Source organism: Enoplosus armatus, chromosome 11 (genome assembly GCF_043641665.1).
Source record: "Enoplosus armatus isolate fEnoArm2 chromosome 11, fEnoArm2.hap1, whole genome shotgun sequence".
Taxonomy (NCBI): domain Eukaryota; kingdom Metazoa; phylum Chordata; class Actinopteri; order Centrarchiformes; family Enoplosidae; genus Enoplosus; species Enoplosus armatus.
In genome coordinates, this window is record NC_092190.1 from 19,430,601 (window position 1) to 19,449,559 (window position 18,959).

General features: G+C 41.2%; 1 protein-coding gene across 1 annotated transcript in view; it reads right to left on the reverse strand.

Annotated features, from left to right (window-relative positions):
- Window positions 1–5,220: 5,220 nt before the first annotated feature.
- Window positions 5,221–18,959, reverse strand: part of ptpn4a (protein tyrosine phosphatase non-receptor type 4a) — a 34,963-nt gene continuing 21,224 nt past the window's right edge. Inside the window, exons 12-26 of the mRNA XM_070914198.1 lie at window positions 18,220–18,288; window positions 18,004–18,138; window positions 17,534–17,695; window positions 13,977–14,136; window positions 13,050–13,133; window positions 12,738–12,794; window positions 12,298–12,454; window positions 10,904–11,070; window positions 10,391–10,481; window positions 10,115–10,176; window positions 8,892–9,038; window positions 8,020–8,148; window positions 6,521–6,669; window positions 6,276–6,411; window positions 5,221–6,185 (exon numbers count right to left, since the gene is read on the reverse strand). Coding sequence (XP_070770299.1) covers window positions 5,784–6,185; window positions 6,276–6,411; window positions 6,521–6,669; window positions 8,020–8,148; window positions 8,892–9,038; window positions 10,115–10,176; window positions 10,391–10,481; window positions 10,904–11,070; window positions 12,298–12,454; window positions 12,738–12,794; window positions 13,050–13,133; window positions 13,977–14,136; window positions 17,534–17,695; window positions 18,004–18,138; window positions 18,220–18,288 — 2,107 coding nt within the window. The 3' untranslated portion in view covers window positions 5,221–5,783. The remainder of the gene's footprint in view (window positions 6,186–6,275; window positions 6,412–6,520; window positions 6,670–8,019; window positions 8,149–8,891; window positions 9,039–10,114; window positions 10,177–10,390; window positions 10,482–10,903; window positions 11,071–12,297; window positions 12,455–12,737; window positions 12,795–13,049; window positions 13,134–13,976; window positions 14,137–17,533; window positions 17,696–18,003; window positions 18,139–18,219; window positions 18,289–18,959) is intronic.

The window sequence follows — 18,959 nt, forward strand, 5'->3', positions numbered from 1 at the left end:
TTCCAACTTGTTTTTCTTTCTTCTGTTTTTCCCACCTCGCTGCGGGATGATTTTCTCCCCAAGGTCCCAACAAAAAGTAGGAGGCGAAGCGCTCCTCAGGAAGTGACGTCACGATAAATCCCTAACAAAAAAACCTGATTAGCATTTTTAAAGCGACAAACCTGGGATGGTTAAATTATGCTTTTTGTAGTTCTCAGTTCTTACTTAAAAACTTAATCGTAGTTGCCTTGACAGTTTATATTTAATATTTTGAGCTATAGTGTCGTCTGTTTATACAAGGCCAGAGGAAACAAGGCTGCTACGCTGTTATACATACGTATACATATAAGTCAAGCAAAATATATGAGTAACCATACATTCATGAAATAGTTTTCATGCCATTTAAAACATCCAGTGTTAAGAGGATTGATCTCCTAATTCTTTTCTGAATTTGAACCTGACAATGTAGTCCATCGCCATTTGACAGCAGCACCCCCTTGTGGTCAGTTCGGGAATAACGGTTTATAAATGTGGCCAGAGACAAAAAGACCTGTTTGACCTGTGGTTCATTTAGAGGGAAGCAGAGTAGCATAGTGTTAAACGAGGCAGTGTGGAGTGAGTTTCCTGCCCAACAAGTGTTTTTAATGTTTTAAGTGTATTTCGACAAGACACTGAATCCCTGCCAGGTGCAGCGACACTGCTGAAAGAAATATAAATATATTAAAGTTGGTGTTTTTAGATGTTTTCATATCACTGTTTCCAGTTGTGCAGATTGAAAACTTTGCCAAAAATAAATTTCCAAATCTGATTCTTTCTGGGTGCTACTGTATATATGAACAAGCCATGTTTTGTGTGCTCTGTGTGTGCAACAAGAATGGTGATAATCAATAAAATATGTGGATAGCGTAGTCGCAGATACACTGTTTTTTTTACCCTGCGAAATGTCTAAATGTCTCTAAAATGTGCCCATGCTCTGCCATTCAGTATTAGTAATCTCAATCTAATGCGGTAAATCTACATATGCTGGTACATAACCCAGCTGTACTTGACATCTAGTAGGCCTACACCCCCTTTAAAACCCGCTGCATTCACACCAGTGTTAAAACTGTGCGTGTTCTGGTCCTTATCATTACAGAAAGTACAGTAGATGCATCTTTTTTCTCCAGCTCTGGGGCTTTAATGCACAGTCATAGCTCCCATTGCATCCTGCAGCTTGATAATACCATTATAAAACGAGATGGTTAGATCCAAAGCACCTTATTCTATCATCTGACATTATCATAAATCTCTTATTTCAAAGACAGTAGAGAAGCTGTTCAGCAGTTTGTTTCCATAGAAAACCTACTTTTGCAGTATTTTCCTCACAACTCAACACCTATTTCCTTTCTTCTCGGAAAGCCTTCTTAGTGTCACTGGGTTTCATATTTTCTTTAGTGCCTGTCATTACAGATATTTAGCACTTTGGCTACTTTATGTGACTGTAATGGCTTCACTCTATGGTTCAATCTCAAACGTCAAAAAAATCTAAAAACTTAAAAGAAGTGATTCTGGTCGAGGTCTTCAGCGCTGGTGCCGTCTTTTTCGTCTGCTCACTGCTCACTCTAACATTGCCCAACCTCACTTTTACAGTGTGGAAAAGCAAGGTGATCTGAAGCCACATCTCCATGCTTTGACAGACAAGCTTTAATTGTTCACAGTCAAGCTTAAAGACATGTCCAAAGCACCGTAAAAACCATGATACCAGAAAGAAACAAGCAACTGAGGACAAAAAGTTTTTATGACACAGGTAGGAGTTAACCAAGGGTATAATACGGTAAAACATTTCTCATTGTTTTGTGTTTCATTATATATACACTCGCTGTTATAGATTACGTTTCAAATAAAACAAAATGTTTGAAATAGCAGGCTTGAAATACACACCGTTTGTGTCACATTTGGAAAAAAAAAAGAAAATCAAAAAATCAAATGAAAACAAAATCTTTCTGCTCACAAATGATTTTCCCTTTTATTTTAAAGATTTTTTTTCATATACAACATTGTATTTACATGGTCTAGTATTATTTACACAAAATTAACAAGTGGCACTCTGTAGTTAGGAGTTCTTTTCTTTTTTCTTGTTTCCTACTGGTCTTACCTTTAAACAAAATAAAAATGACAAATAAAAAAAAAAAAAAAAAAAAAAAGAACAACTCATTTCAACAATTCTTTATGCCTCCAACTTTTTTGCTGTTGTTTTTCTTCAGTAGCACTACCTGCCACTCAGCCTTCTACAAAGTGCTGTCCTTTCCCTACCCGACTAGAGCCGTTCTCATCTTTTACAAAAATACAACTAACCTGAGCCCTCCCCGTGTCTGGTCCCCTCCAAACTACCTTTGATCAGTAACATATATGCACAGACAGTACCAATTATGAATCAACAAAACACTTTGAACACAGACAGACAGCTCTTTTGCTGGACATGTGCAGATGGAAACCCCGGCAGCCCTGATTGATCAATTATTAACTTGCCACTGCAGGGCCGATGTTTCTATTTTCTTGTTGGAAATTGTCAAGGTTTTTTTTGAACTTGGTATTGATGCCACTTTATGAGGAGGCCTTCAGCGTTAATCAGTTTGGATTTGGTGGTAATTTGATTTGGTTGGCCCTGCTGCTGAAAACAAAAAACTGATAAGAAGCCACTGGGAGTTGAATGGTGTTTTTTTGTTCTTCTGATTAGAAGCTCATACATGTTAGTTAGTGTCTGCAATGTATTTGTGACTGTTGATAAAAAAATAAAGTTGAAACCAATTATTCAGTCAGTCATTCTGCCAGTTTGTCTTTGTGTGTAAAACAAGCTTGATACTGCGCTATGGTACCCGTGTTACTCTGCTCAGATGTTCCGTTTGCCTGAGGCTGTGCAGAGAGAGTGGGATCCATGTATAATGATCCAAAAAGAGAGGCCTCTGGGGGAGAACAAGGAGAAGAATGGACTGTGGATGTTGCGTGGGCTCTGCTGAAATGACTGATGTTGCCTTAGAGAAGAGAGTTAGGCAGATTTTGGGAGAGGGGCCGAGAGAGAAAGCAGTTTCTAGGCTCTTCTTGATCCCACCTCTCTCTCTCTCTGTGTGGCAAAAGTATGATTCAGCTGTTTGAGATGAGCACGGTTTGAAATGTTTCACAGGCAAAGACTCAGCCTGGTTCTTAGGACAGACTTAAAAACAAAAAGTTACTCTCCAGGAAGTCTCCATCTGTGTTCCTTCAGAAACAAAACTTCCAGGTCAGGTTAGATTAGGTTTGTGGCTTCATGGCACAAACCTTTCATTCCAGTTAACGGACAAGCAGGCGTAGACCAGACAGCTAACAAACTATATGTTAGAAATGGAGGAGGGAGAGGTACAGAGAAAGAGATAGAGAAAGACAGAAATCTGAGTACACACACACACACACACACACACTCACAGACACTCACAGCAGTAGGTTTTTCCAGCAGAATCCGTGGAAGGAGCCAATGGCAGCAGGTCCTGAAGCAGCCGATAAGAAAAATATCTCAAATTATGAAGAGGCTACACTTAATTCCATGCCGCCATGTAAAGTACAACGGCAGCTTAACCTGTACTTAAGACAAAAAAAAAAAAAATAAGACTCAACAAGCAACTCGATGCTGGGTTTTGTGAATTAAAAATACAAGTCATCATTTAGTCTCTTACCACTCATCATCAACACGTCATCTTGTCTTAAAAACAACATGTGCCTTAAAATGAAGTACCATTTGAAAAGATCAATAAAAAAAACAAAAGTACTTGTTGAATGTTTTGCTTGTGCTGCTTCTTTGAACTGTCAACTGTTCTCTGGCAGACAATCAGACAGATTTAGAAAAAAAACAAACTACAGCAACGCTTGGTTTAAAGCCCCGATCCACTGACCTCTGAACCCACAGAAACTTAGCAAAAGAAAAAAAAGGTTTTAGTTTCTTTTAGGAAAGGTTACTTGTAGCTCTCATTTTAAGGGTCCTCTTTTGGTTAGATTTATTAGAATGGCACCCACAGGCCCTTCTTCCTTTGTCGTTTGCCTCATGTGTTTTGTATTTGTGTCAATGATCTAAGTTCATGCGTTCACATTTATTTGACCAATTACACCTGGATTTATGTTGCTTCCCATTCCCCTAGCGAGCTGGGTCGTAATAGTCTTGACCCTCTGGATGTAAAAAAAAATAAAAATGTGGGGGGGGTTAGTGGAGGGAGCCTTTAAAGTCATGTTTTTACCATTCACACTAAGGTTGAGATCAGTTCACTGTTTTTTTTGTGTGAAACCTCGAGAGGGGAAACAAATACTGATTGCATAAACATTCTAGCTGCTTTCAACTACTTGAGAACTAATGATTGATCCTGGTGTCTCATTTGTTTGGGTACTATGACCGCTATTTGTTTCTCAGCTTTCTAACATACTGACCTGTGCAAAGCGAGCAAGACACATTTGGGTTGCACAAAGTTGATGGACATTTGCTAAAAGATGTCCTGCTCAGAAGAAAACCAATCAGAGGTTCACATACACATACAGTCAGTGTCTGGCTCAAGGACACTTCACCAGGGACCCTGCTGCACACTTTGCCAGCTGTGAGTGAGGTTTCATTTAAATATTCTATTGACAGCACGTGAATTTGAAGAAAGACATGAACTGACCTCAGCCTTGTTTCTTAGCTTTATCAGCCACGACGGCTGGGAAATAGCTTAGATTGTAACTCAGTGAGGCCCTGCGTCGACTGGGGCCTCTCTTTCCAACACTGTCTTCATCTTCTTGCGTCGCATTAACGTGCTGTTGAGCAATATGAGGAGAATTTATTTTGAATCGATCACTGCTGAAAAGTCAAATTTGATATCATCCTGCCTGTAGTCGTAGAGGACCAGTAGCCGCTGTGACTATAACAGAAGTGAAAGAGAGGTGCCCAGTAAACACAGGCCCTGAGGATTGTAAACCAGTTATGTTCTTCACCACGCCAAACAATGGCCGCTTCAGAGGTTGCTTGTCTGTAAGCTCAAAAACACAGCACAGAGCAGGATAAAGAATCCAACTTGCCACAGCATTGAACAAGAGGTGAGACACAGAGTGCTTTCAGCTGTCCATCTGTCAGAAACTTAGACAAGAAAGCCGAGAAAGATAAAAACCAAGTACAATAAATTAAATCACTGTTTTTTTTCTCCACAAAAAGCAAAAAGAAATAAAGAAGTAGTTAGAAGAAGAGGAATCGCACTACTTTACTACCTAAGATTTAATCAGGAAAGCATGAAGCTCTAGATTCATACAAACAAACATACAAGTTTTTTTTTTTGTTCAGTGGACAGGGTTTGACACAAACTAAAACACAATAAATACTCTTTCTGAGGAACAAAAGATAAGGTATATCTCTTTATCAGCTAAAAGGACACTAAAAAAAAAGGCAGGTCCGTCTGGCAGACTCGCTCAGAAGGAGACAGGGCGACCCTTTATGGAAAAAAAAAAAAAACCTTTCCATCCGTGGGGGCAGCCCTTCCCCTCCGTACTTATGGCACTACAGCAATTCCCCATCCACATTTTATTCTCTCGTACTTTAATCTTTTCATTCTTTGAATACTTTTTTTCTGTACCCTGAACATACAATATCCCCTAATGGTACCTATTCAACACAGCTGGATTTCTTTTTTTTATTCTAGCTTGTCCATGATTTTCACGTTTGTGTGTCTGTTTTTTTTTCCATTTTTGTCAGCATAAAGTGCAACAGTGCTTTTGTTCTCTCCTCCGGCCCCCCGGCCTCCTCCTGGTGACCCCCGATGACCCCCGAAGGTCAAACGTCACGGGTTAGCAGGATCAGAGTCAGGGTTCGCGCTGGTCTCGCTGGTCACGCTGGTCACGCTGGTGGCGCTCGCGACGCTCGGCTCCTCCACCTCCTCCTCCTCCTCTTCGTCTTCCTCCTCCCCCTCTTCTGTCACTTCTCCCACATCCAGCACCTCCACCTCTTCATCGTCATCGTCCTCTTCATCCAGACCTCCTTCCAGCAACTCCACCACGGCGGCCTCCCCTTCCTCCACCGCTGCCGTCTCCTCTCCCTCACCCGCTTTCTGCTGCTCCTTCTTCTCCTCCTCCCTCTCCTCGTCCACCTTTTCTCTCTGCTGGTAGATGGCGGTCTTGAGTGGTTTGACCAGGCCCTCCTCGTAGACTTTCAGGATGGCCTCGCATACAAAGCGGTATTGGCTCTGATAGAGAGAGAGACAGAGAAGAGATATTTTAGCTGATGGTGTAAAGGCTGGGAGCAGCTGGACAGACAGATCCACGTGTCTACATACAGGTGTTTGTATCATCATGGCCCTCTGGTCTCTCATGGTCCTGACGATATCTAGAGGATACACCGGCTGACCGCACTCCATTAGACACAATGCAGTCTCCATAGTGATCAGAACCCCTGTCCGACCAATCCCAGCACTGGAAAAAAGAAACAAACCGAGGATTAGAGTTGAGATGAGCTCATTATGTCAGTCAACATCATTATGGGGTCTCCACTTGAAATCATTCAGAGATACAACAACTGTACCTGCAGTGTACCACCATGGGCTGGTCCTGTCCAGCCCGTTTGGTCCGTACCAGAGCCACAAAGTCCAGGAAATCAGTGGAGTCATCAGGAACGCCGTGGTCTGGCCAAGCCAAGTACTGAATCTGGGTAAGCTCTCTCTGCTGCTCACTCTGAACACACACACAGAAAGGGAAAATGACCTTATATTATAATTTGTTTCTTAGAAACAAACTGAGGGCATTCGCTCTCACCTCGGCGGAGACCCAAGCTTACAGAGTAATGAATTATTCTCAAATATTACTCAGAACAAAAACAAGTTATTGTATTTCATGTGGGCGACCTCCTAGCATGTTTCAATGAGCTCTGTGTCCTAAGGGGGGAGACTGCACAGCACCCTGTTTGTGTAATTATGGCCTTTAAACATGTTATGAAACGAGTAGTGCAAATAACAAACAGTGGTTTTATTTTTTCCCACTCCGCCGGACCACTTGGTGATTCACAATGTTCTTTCGACCATTTCGTGAAACACCAGATACTGATGTCAATATGTTCTGTAGCTGAAGTCAACCTATAATTAAGGACATGTCACATTTTCTCTTCTGTTCACTCAAAAGGAAAATAAAAAAAACAGACAAACAGTCATGTGCACTCAGGGATCAGAAGAGTCAGCGAGATTTAAACCCAACAGGGAGACACACAGAGCCTACAGCAGATAACTACTGACCACTGTTGGTCGACTCGGAGCCCTGGTGTTCCTCTTTAATACTGCCTCGCTGCATCGCCATGGTAACACACGTATCTCCATAGCAACAATCACAGGCAGAGGAGAATGCTAATTGCCTCCTCCTATAGCCATATATTTTAAAAGGCCATGATACATGGGCAACACACAGGGAGGTAATCAGGAAAACACAGGCAGCAGGAAATGACAAGGAAGTTAAACTTAGAAGTTCTTTTCCAATTAGACCTTGTCCTCAATACCAGCATGGTAGATGGCATTTCACATATGCACCATTTTGCATCCAAAAAGTTTGAGGGATGCAAAACAAAAGTTCACTGTGACATGCTGAAGTACGACATCGTAGCATCAAAAGGCTTCAACATAAAAATAAGCAAACAAACCTGCATTCTCCATTTCTGTTTTCCAAACTATCATCGTCCCACTCTCTGCTCCTCTCTCCGGCTCTCTATTTCAGCAATGTGACTGACTGGGGTGGTTGGGTTGGCATGGTAACCAGATCCCAATACATGGCCCGCATGCAGCAGCGGGAGCCAGAAAAAGAACAGCCCACACTGGTCACTATGGCAACACACCTCCTCGGGGTCCTCAGCGGCGCATCCTTCCTGAGACACTGGTCCCTCTCTTTGATTGGGCCCAGCGTCTCTCTCTGCGTTGCCTTCGTCCTCCTCTCTAACCTGCTATGGTTCTCAGCACACGCCCTCTCACTTCCTCCTCTTCACTCACTTGTTCCTCTTATTTGCTTGAGTGTGTGTGTGTGTGTGTGTGTGTGTGTGGTTACCTGTGTGTGCACGAGAGTCATCTCCCGGACCAGGAAGGCAGAGTTTCCCTCTTCGTTGTGACATGTTACTGTAAAGTCTCCATAGGTGGCGCTGCTGTCTGGATTGGGCCAGTACTGGTGACACTTCACCTGTAAACACAGACAAAGAATTCTTGTTAACAACATTTATTTTACTCAACAGGTCACACAGCTGTTATTCTCAGCTCAGGGGTCAGAGGTCAGGCTCTGCTACAGAGGAGCGTCTCTTAACTCTTAGGTTAGCAGGTTAGCCATCTGTTCTTTGCTATTATGTTTAGTGAACAAATATATTGCATATGCAGTACACTCATTCCATCTGGAATCATTACAAAACCTCCAGTGGTATAGATGATGATTCTCAAAATTCAGGCCTTTACTTTTACAAATAAACACTTCTTTCTAATTTGAAAAAAAAAGAGAAATGAGAAAAATATGCATGTTTTGTTGGAAATTCACACCTAGTTTGATGATTAAGGGATCTTAGCTGTATTGTTTTCACAGTAACACAACTTTTACTCACTTTGTGTCTTTAATGAAGTTGCAGAAAACTAGAAAATAATGACATATTTTGACAGTAGAATTAAACATTGACAGTATCTTATCTAGACATGCATTTCAAGATACACAGCCATTATTTTGGCACTAAACACACTCACTTAGCATCAGAACTTGGGATTTCTACATATGGCAAAAATTGGGTTTCATCAGGCAAGCTAAATTCAAAGCGATGCAGCACCCTCTTTATGTTTGAGTGTAAGACTTTATGGTGTAGTTGCCTCCAGAAATGCCACATGTACACATTTTTTGAACATGCTGCAGTCCATATGTGGTTCCAGTCCTTGTCTTGTACATACCCGCCCCCTTTCGACCTGTGTAGTCAGCATGACCACCATAGACGAGCCCTGCTCCCATGTCATTTGCCAAAAGTCAGGGCAGGTATTGGGCAGGGGGCCCTGGCATGCTATGTAGCGGTTTATCAGACTGGAGGCTGGAATCTCCATCTACAGTGAGAGAGACACAGAGATATTAGCTTGCAAGGATCTCACTTTACAGCTTCTGTTTCTCATTATTTTCAATTGAAAGGATGTGCTTTGTGTGTTTTCAGCAGTGCAGACAGCTAAATGTTCTCAGGTTGCCCTAAAAAAAAAGGTACAAACACTTCAGCCAAAAAATAAGACTCTTCAATACTTAAACATGCTGGCAAGTTAACAGCGGTTTGGTCTCCTGTTTGAATAAGTCTGTGAGTCACTTGCAAGGTCAGACGTAGTAACATTAGCATAACATTCAAGTCTGAATTGAATGCCATCACATAATGCCAACGTTATAGCAGCAGGAGGTGGAATAAACAGAGGGATGCATAACTTGAAACTTTAGCTTGTTAGATCAGTCTAACAATCGCTTTTCATGGATACTTTCTGCCTCACAGTGGGGTGCAAAAGAGGAAAACACACCTCAGAAAACTTCTATAACCATCACTTTCTCTTAATGTCCATCTTTCATCAATGCCAACTGCTTACAGGATGAATATCCAAACACTTCACATACAGAACAAACAGAAACTAAATGAGAGTAACAACTGAATGTCTCGTCATTATTAACTATGGGGCACCGTCAGATTGACAATAGGCAGCAGGATGTACTCTATCTAATAAATGATGACATTGATGTGAAAATGTATTAGTGAATGTAAAGGGATTGATTAGACGAGTGAGGAGCGGGGGCGAGTGTTCTTCAAGCTCACGATGATCTTTAATTAAGCCACAGAGATAAACAATCATTCAACTACAAAACTTTTCATATCATATTTTTCCAACTCACTGCTGTTTTCAGCGTACAACATCCACAAGCTGCTGTTAGCTTAACTGGCTGACTGAAAAACATTAAACGCACAACATTAAGTCACATTTTGTGATTCGCTTGTAAAGCTGATTCATTCATTCAGCAGTATGGCCCCCATAAGGTTTTAACATGTGTTTTGATGGTTAGCAAAACAGACCACCCACCATGCCTCAAACCAGCAAAACACAGAGATATTGACGCGAAGATGAAAGAGAAAAATGTGGAGGAACAAACTCACATTGATGTAATTTGCATTGATGTAGTCATCTGTGCTTTTCAGAATGACCCGCGTGGCATCATCTGTAGAGGGAGAGAAAAAGACAAGAAAAGGGGGGTAAGATTACAGATGGAGAAATACGGCATGGAGAAAGAGAGAGATCAATTGACAAAAGGAGAAAGAAAAGAGGGGGAAAAAAAACAGGTGGAGAAGAGAGAGAGTGTGATGGAAGGAACAAAAGGTCAATGTCGGTACATATTTAAAACACACAAGCCAACAAAAACTGCAGTCACGTACAAGGAGAGATGTCTCTGTAGCGATTTTTGGAAACGTTCTGAGGTAATTTGGCACACAGCATGGTCATCCCCGGCCTCTTCCTGTACAGTTGCTGTAAGAAAAAGGAAAACACATTTATATTAAAGTTGTGGTGACAGGAAGAAGATCACTAAATGATTTGCCCTCTTTGGTGTTTGTAAATATGCACAAACGTCTATGAGAGTTCAAATGTATGAAAATACGTTCACGAACACACTTGAAACCAGAAAGTTTTATGTGCATTTATGTGTGTATTTGTATCTAACTTCAAAGCACAACACAGAGCTTAAACAGGAAGCTGTTTAGTGACTGTGATAAAGGACAGGAAGTCATAGGAATGTGAAGGAGGAAAGAAATGCGGGACAAAGGCTCAACAACAGTCAAACCAATCAATCGATCAAAAACTTCTCAATCTAACCTACAATTCCACAAGTTTGTGTGTAGAAATGCACAGTGTCTGTTCATGTGTCTGTTCATTTCTGTTTTTCTTCTTACGTCAAACTGTGCCAGTATGGCTCCACTGATCAGGCCCTCCTTCAGTGTGACCATGGAGTCCCTCAAAGCATGCTGGTCTAGCTGGGCAGGGTCCTGAGGGGACTTCTCAGGGATGTACTGAAAATCTGGCTCCGAGTCCACCTTCTCCTCCACCACGTCATAGATGGCTGAATGGGACAGGAAAGAAATACGAAATACGTCACAGTTTATACACACACACAGCTGTTGGCCCAGGGGCGTTGATTTATATTAAAGTATATACTTAAGGAAGAAAACATCCAAGGAAAAGAAACATTAAACACCACAACTAATGCACTGCACCATAGGAATATATAGTTAATCTATCTGCAAATATTTATATGCAGAATTTCCATAAAAACAGATCAAATCAAATCATGTGAATTGACATGCATTCAATACATTGATGCAATCTTATATCTGCTCTGATGTAAGGGGATAGAATGCATAAATCCCTCTTTGACCCAGTTGAAATACCAAGAGTTTCATCATCTTCAAAAGCCCCCGCTGATGTTGATTAAAGGAAATGCTTCTCCATCTTTCTACATGGGGAATACATATAGCTGAGATGCACAGAAAGATAAATGTAGAACTTCATAGATCTCCCTTAATATCACAAAACTGATACTGAGCAGGGTGAAAAAAAAAAACAGAAGAAGAACAAAACTGGGGATTCAGGCATCACTACATTAAAAACGGGTCGCATCTCACAAAGTAGTTCTTACGCAGAGATTAGTTGTTACTAATGCCAGATGTAACTGTAACGTAGCTGGCTGAACCAACTGAAAACCTAGCTTGCTAATATATGACCTGATATATGACAAGTATACGTAAGTGTAATATATGAAGTTCTATACTCCGGTCACAAGATGCCAACTGAGCTATCTCCAAGACAACAGAGCAAACTCTGAGGAAGGCTGGGAAGACCAGGTCATAGCTCCAATTTCAAACTACAGGTATCAACAATAACCTTAAACAATCATCAGGACTTTTAACTATCGAATGTACCTAAAATAAAATAAAAATTCAAAAAGACAACAAAACATTACACAATAAATAGTCATATCTATATTAGGATTGAAGCTTGTGATGCTACAGCAACTTCCTGTATACAATGTTGATTGCTTTTGATTGTACAACGCTGTCTTTGGTAGTTAAGACATTCCTTAGAAAGAAATTTATAAACAAACTTAGTAAAGGGTTTATGAATAGCTGGTTCACTAGTAAATGGGTGACGCTTGTGCTTAGCTCTGCCATCCCTCACTCAGTTGATAGTGTCACAACAGATAGTTGTATCAGTCTCTTGTCAAAGCTGAAATATAGAGGAGTGACAAGTGGAGTAAACACAGCAGATCCAACCAATGGGAACAACTCACCATTTGGTCTGACCAATAGGATGAGCTCCCCAGAGTGGCTCTCACAGCTGGCTTTGATGAACATGACCACCTGGTCATGGGTGTGGTCAGAGATGTCCCGTCCATTTATTAAGACCACCTGGTCGCCCTCATTAAGGCGAGGCACACACAGGTCGGCCTGAAGAGGGAGAGAGCGAAACAGGGCAAAGGACAAAGGAGGAGGAGACAGAAAGACAGAGAAAGGACAAATAGAGACACAATGAGAAAGGTGAGGAGTGTGAGTTCTGAAACTTTGATGTTAGTAACGTGTTTAGTTTAATAAAATGTTTCTAATAGAGGAGAAAATGTCTAAAATAGTGGCTATTTGTGAAGCTGCATTTGTTTTATAATATGCTTAAAGTGCACAGGTGGAAGAAGATGTAGCAGTATCTACTGACTGTATGGGGTGGTTGTTGACTTACTGATGTTCCCGGAGCCACTCGAGACACAATGATGGGCATCTTCTGGTCAGCTCCACCCTGGAGACATACATGTAGGCAAGATCAGTTAACCGCACAAAACCTGGCACAAATGTCCTTTATTTAAAGGGAAGAGTTAACATGTCAGGCAAGGACTGTCTCTCTGTCTCACGATGCATACAGACAATTTGTGCCAAGGCTACTTTTGACTTAAGGAGAGAAAACGAAGAAAAGATAGATGAGCCAAGAAACAAAAAAAAGATAGAGGACCGTGAACGTTTTGTTATTGAGTCCCAAACGAGTATCAGCTCTCACCTTGACATTGAAGCCGAAACGTCCATGTTCATCAGGTCTCATTTTGATCAGGACCAGATTATCATGAGGGACAACTCCATTTAGCTGCAGAGTAAAGTTGGACACAGATACTTTAAATTCACATACTGCTTTCCTCCATACCATACTCCTCTGGGGCACAGGAATATTGGCTGTTGCTCAAAACAATATTACTTCGTTGATAAATTTGGTAAAGAAAAGAAATGTACCCCATTCTACTGTTGCATTAAGTGTACATTTGCACTTGAATGCGAACTCAACATCTTCAATGTAAGATCAAGATTTAAAGTGTAAAAAAATGATTTTTGGCCACTAGAGGGCAGAAAAAACATCAAAACAAAATCAGAATAAGAATCAGAATCAGACAATAAAAGAAGTGCCTTCTTTGAATTCAGCAGACACAAAGCAACACAAACATTCATTCCTAACCTGATGAATGTAGGCCCAATATTGACTCTCCTTTTAGCACTAGATGTTCAGCTATGTTCACCAGCCCTGCACTAACTTTGTCATTTGATGCTGGACAAGTAACAATGAGTGGGATTCAGTTTGTTTGCTGGAAATGGCTGCCTATAGGGGGCTGATGGCGGCTGCTGAGACTCAATCATACAGAAAATGTTTTGGATTTAAAATCAAAACAATAAGCTTAAAGAGGAAAGAAGAAATGTTCCTTAGAGGGGAATAAAATATGGTAAGTCTCCGTAATTTCAGCCCTATAAGGAACACTACATCAGTATAGAATCTATGTAAGGATATCTCCTCCTGAGGACATGCGTTGGTGACATTTGTGCAACATATTTCAAGAGGACTGCTGAGGTGAATATTTTATTAAAATGCTTTATGCAAAGGGACAGCATCCTAACTTTTATGTAATTATCATGTGTTATCTGTATTATATGCCGTACTGACCGTGGTCTTATCCGCATTGACGGGAACATCGTACATCTCGTTGAGGTGGTTGTCCAGGAGGCTCTGCTGGGAGTGGGCCTGGATGATCTGGCTCAGGGTCTTCCTGCTCAGCTGCTTGGGGGGAAGAGCTGGAGGTTGGCCGTCTAGCCCCTCTGGAGACCTGAGGGAGAAATAAAGAAAAGGGAGGAACTTGTTTAGTTTTCATGAAAAGACATGCTGCAGCTGTAGTGATATTTCCCTTCTGCATCACTATTCTACATGATCACTCGTATCCAGTAAAGAACAAAACACTGCTTCATTAAAATAGTATAATGACAAAATGAATTTCACTACTTGCTGATGAAACAAGGGCAACAGCCTGGCCTTTTAAAGATGGTGGCAAACCAAAGGTACAAACATACAGCACAATATATAAGTAATGGTCTAGTTGAAGATTGCCCTGTTTGTTAAAGAGGTGGGCTTTGGTAGAAAATGAAAAAGAGACAAATGGAGAAAAGCAGACAAAAGAGAGAGAGAGAGAGATTGCAAGCGACAGAGAGGCTTAATAGCACTGTGTTAGTCACAATGCATTAACCTCAATAAAAGGGCTGCAAGAGGAAGGAAAACACCCCCCAACATCATCCAGACAATAAAAGGCAGTGTGTATGATGAAACAACACAGTCAGTCAGGTAAGGCTTTCAGCAGCATCATGGCTCACTCTGTGTGTGAGGTTGTGTGCAGGAACTCCTTAGGGGCGAGAGCACCAGTCAAAGAGCTTTGCCTTTGTTTTGGCTGCTGCTACTGGTGCCACTTTGTGTCTTAAATACACGCACGGAAACTAACTTTTATTATGGGTCAAAACCAGGTCAAGCTTTCAGAAGCAGGGCAGTGCACAGCAGGCCTGAGCTAAGACTGCACATCCTCCTACACTACTGTGTTTCCTCAACATGACACAGACCAGTGAAATGGATATGCAAGTATCTTCATACCTCACCACAACTTAGCCAAGGCCCCGGGATAAACCCTGTCCACACCGGACATGACTGAGCCTTGATTTTTAGTTTTCCTTCTGTCAAATGCTTTGATTGTAACCAAATCCTAAATGTCTTGAAAATGTGAAATTAATGTTTGAAAGCCTGCATAGTTACAGAAGAATCACATGCGGGTACATGAGTAGACCAGGTCTAAAACAAGCTGCTATAAAAGCACGATGTTGCGCTCAAAACCACCAGAAGAAAAACACTTTCAGTGCACACCCAAGTGTGACTTATTCTAAATAAAATTATTTTCCGATGCCAGCTTTTGCTTTGCATCCGTGAAGAAACCGGTTTGATTACAGAATACAGAGCCATTTATCATAACGCACCATACAGTTGCATGTGCGTTAATTGTTCCCTGCCACAGTCAAAAAAATAAAGACAGCATTTTAAAAGCCATCACTGTAATGTACCGTGGTTAGCTACACAGATCATTTTCACTCTACACAACTAAAAACAGAACTTTATAGAGCGTGTTCATGGGTTGTGGCTTTGTTGTATTGCTTATGTGTGCAACTGACACAGTGTGGCCTGTGGGAGAGAAAGCAGATTCTAATTTAGTTTTTATTGGAGGAATATATTGGGAGGAACATTGGGAAAATTTGGATTAGGGTCAGAGCAAAGTGATGGACCTGAAAAAATATTGAAATAAGTTTGAGTCATATCAGTTAAGATTGTAAATATACATTTTATATACATCTTCAAAGTTACAGATGCCTGATTCTCACCAAAGAAAAAGGCTAGAATCTAATCTATTTGGGGCAAAGAGGTGGTTATTACATACTAGATTTAGAATTCATAGCTCCCAAAAACCAGAATGTAATCTGGATTGGGACCAAATCTTTCAGTCGACATCACAAAGGTTGGCAGAGGAGGTAATTCGGAGCCATCAAAGCTCAGAGAGATGATAAAAAACATGATTTTGTTTCTTTTGACAATAATTTACATTTGAAAATTGTAACCAGTAACAGAGTAGTAATATGAATATTTGCAGCCCAATAGAAATATCTGAGATTAGGAAGGTCCAGCCCACCCTCAGATCAGGTCTCTGAAGGACTTCTTTTCCCATTCTTGGGTTCTTCATGTCCCAAATAAAGGATAAACTAATCTCCTCAATAGATAAATGATTAAATGTTTATGCAATGGCAGATTGGGAATTTCGGACACTAAAACTGATTGACACACTGGCAAAACAGTAATTTTCACCAAATCACTACCTACCAATCTACATAAAGCGTATGTGTGTGTTGTCTGAGGAAGAGGGAGCAGGTGATTATGTCATCTTTTGGCTCTGTAACAGAGTGATGAGCCAACAACTTGGCGTGCGTTCGTGCGTTTGTGCGTGCGTGTGCGTGTGTGTTTAGCTTTGTAGGCAGCGGAACTACCACTGTAATGTTACTTAACCACTCTGATTTCCAACTGAGAAATGTTCCAGCCTTCCATCTCTATTCCTGCTCTCTCTTACACGCACGCGCACGCACACACACACACACACACACACACACACACACACACACACACACTCCTACTGTATCAACTGAAAAGGCATGCTGACCGCCAACAACACATGTGCATCTTACGTTCATTTCCGGCTCAATATGGCAAATCAAAATTGATATATGAAGCATATGTTAAGTGGCTTTTAGTTTTTTTTTTTCTATTCAGAACAACAGAACAATACTGTTTAGATTTAGACGTTTTAGCACCTAGCTAGCTCAGACAGAGGCTCACACAGCGTGCAAGCTACAACATTTTGAGACAATATTTGTAACAAAGATGATTAAAAGGGGAGGTATACGAGCACTGAAGTTTACTGAAAGACAGATACTAGACAAGTACCAGTGTTTTCTGTTTTCAGAATCAATGAGTATGTATAATGAGTAGTTGTACAGACTTTTGCTCACAGGCTTACAGGTCTTGAAACAGAAATGTGGGACTTTATTGCAGAAGTTAAAGGAATTCACCAGATATTTTATAGTGTGTGAGCACCATAAGGACATGCAGAAAACACGCACACTAATTCCTAGTTCAGCCAAGTACAAGCTCTCCTCCCTGCTACCCACTATAAACACATTTTACAGGCTGTTTTTCAAAGGGTTCATCTTTTCAATGGGGCCGGCTAAGTGACAGTGGGAGAGGGTGTGAACTGTTGGGAGAAGCCACAGACACAGACAGACATTTAAAAACCAGTCAACTCAGCAGTACAGTCAGACAGAGAGGCACTATCGCTGATGAGTAAAATTAAACTTCAAAATGAAAGGGCGGCTGTTTGTGTGTGTGTGTGTGGAGGGGGTGCTTTATTTATGAGATAGTTCATTTACAGTGAAATCCATTTCTCTGCCATCGAGTCAAAGGTTGGTGTGTTTTCCCCAAAGAGAAACAGCTTTAAAAGAAGTGGGCGGGATGTGTGTGCATCAAAAACAAGAATACAGAGGAAGAAAAGGAAAGAACAAGAGACGCACGGAAAAAGTAGAATGACAGTGACAACTTTCGCCTGACAGTCATCATTTCATCAAGCGTGCAGCAGGGGTGAGACTTACGGTGTGGAGTCCAAGCTGATGCTGTTGGCCTGCGTGGACGACGCCGACTTGTGATTGGAGGAGAAGACAGGCAGGCTGGGTGAAGCGTGGATCACGTGATCTACCAGATGGCCAACGGACGACGGGCGTAGTCGTGTGCCCTCTTGTACAAACAGCGAGTTCCTGACAAACACAAAGACACATAATATTTTTTGTAATTTCTTATGGTATTGACCGAAATGTGTCTGTTGATTTGGATATCAAACACTGACGTAGCCGAAAGCTGGCATCCAATGGATGCTCAGAGCCATACTCTTATTAACTTATTCTTAAATCAGTTTCTGAATTTGATTACAATTTTAGACTGTATTTTATTTAGGCACAGTTCTTGTAAGGCCAAGTATTGACTTGGTATTGATACTATTGGCACAAGTATCGGACGTGAACCTAAACCTGGTAAACCTGGTATGAACCCTGAAACCTGGACTCACTGATTCGGCGTCCCGGGCGGTGAGCGAGTGGGCAGACTCTGGGTCTCCAGTCTCTCATCTGATAGGCTGTTCCTGCTGACCGACTCCCAGTCTGTTCCGCCCAGCAACTTCCTGGCCAATGGCTTGCTGGGAGATCTGCGCAGACCAAGACATTAATTCAGTTGTGGCCAGAATAGAAAGGATAGTAATTATACATGTTTGTTCCTGTAGTGTTACCTGGCAAACACTCTGTCCTTGATGCCTTTCTCCTTTCCATACTGCACAGACTGCACCTCTGTCCGCCCGCTAGAGACAGAAACAACAAAAACAGTCAATGGACTGACAGGAAAATTAAACTTCAACTGAAGTGAAACCGGCTGATAATCTTTAACTCTTGGGTTTAGCAAGGTTTCAAAAATTGATTTTGGTTTTGTTCTTCAATAATAAGAGCTACTTTGGCATCAGTCCCTCAAATCAAATTCTTCCAATATGGGTATTTTATCATACGAGGCACTGTTAATAACAAGTTAACAACACAAAGTTGAAAATTCAAAAGGTGTATCCTTATTGGAAAGTCAGTCAATATCTTGAGAGCAAAAACACACACCATCAAGCCAAACATCAGAGCTAAGCTTGCTCGCGTTGCATCACTGCTGCTCAATAATGCATCACAAGACCTCCAACTCTCAGTTCACTTACATTTCATAGAAAAAATTAAATAAAAAAAGCTACCAATGAAGTGAAACTAAGTTGCCACAAGGCAATGGCATAATACAGTACTGAGTTTGTAGAAGTGATTTTATTTTTGATTTCTTTCCCTTTCCAACTTTAAAATCTGAAATATTTACAGTATATCACCAATGAAAACAAGGGTTTTGTTTGAGGAGGGGTTGGCAGCAGCGGTATGGGCTTGCACATGGACACAAACACGCAAACGATTCCTGCAAAACTTAAATAACAGTTGCAAGGCCAAACAC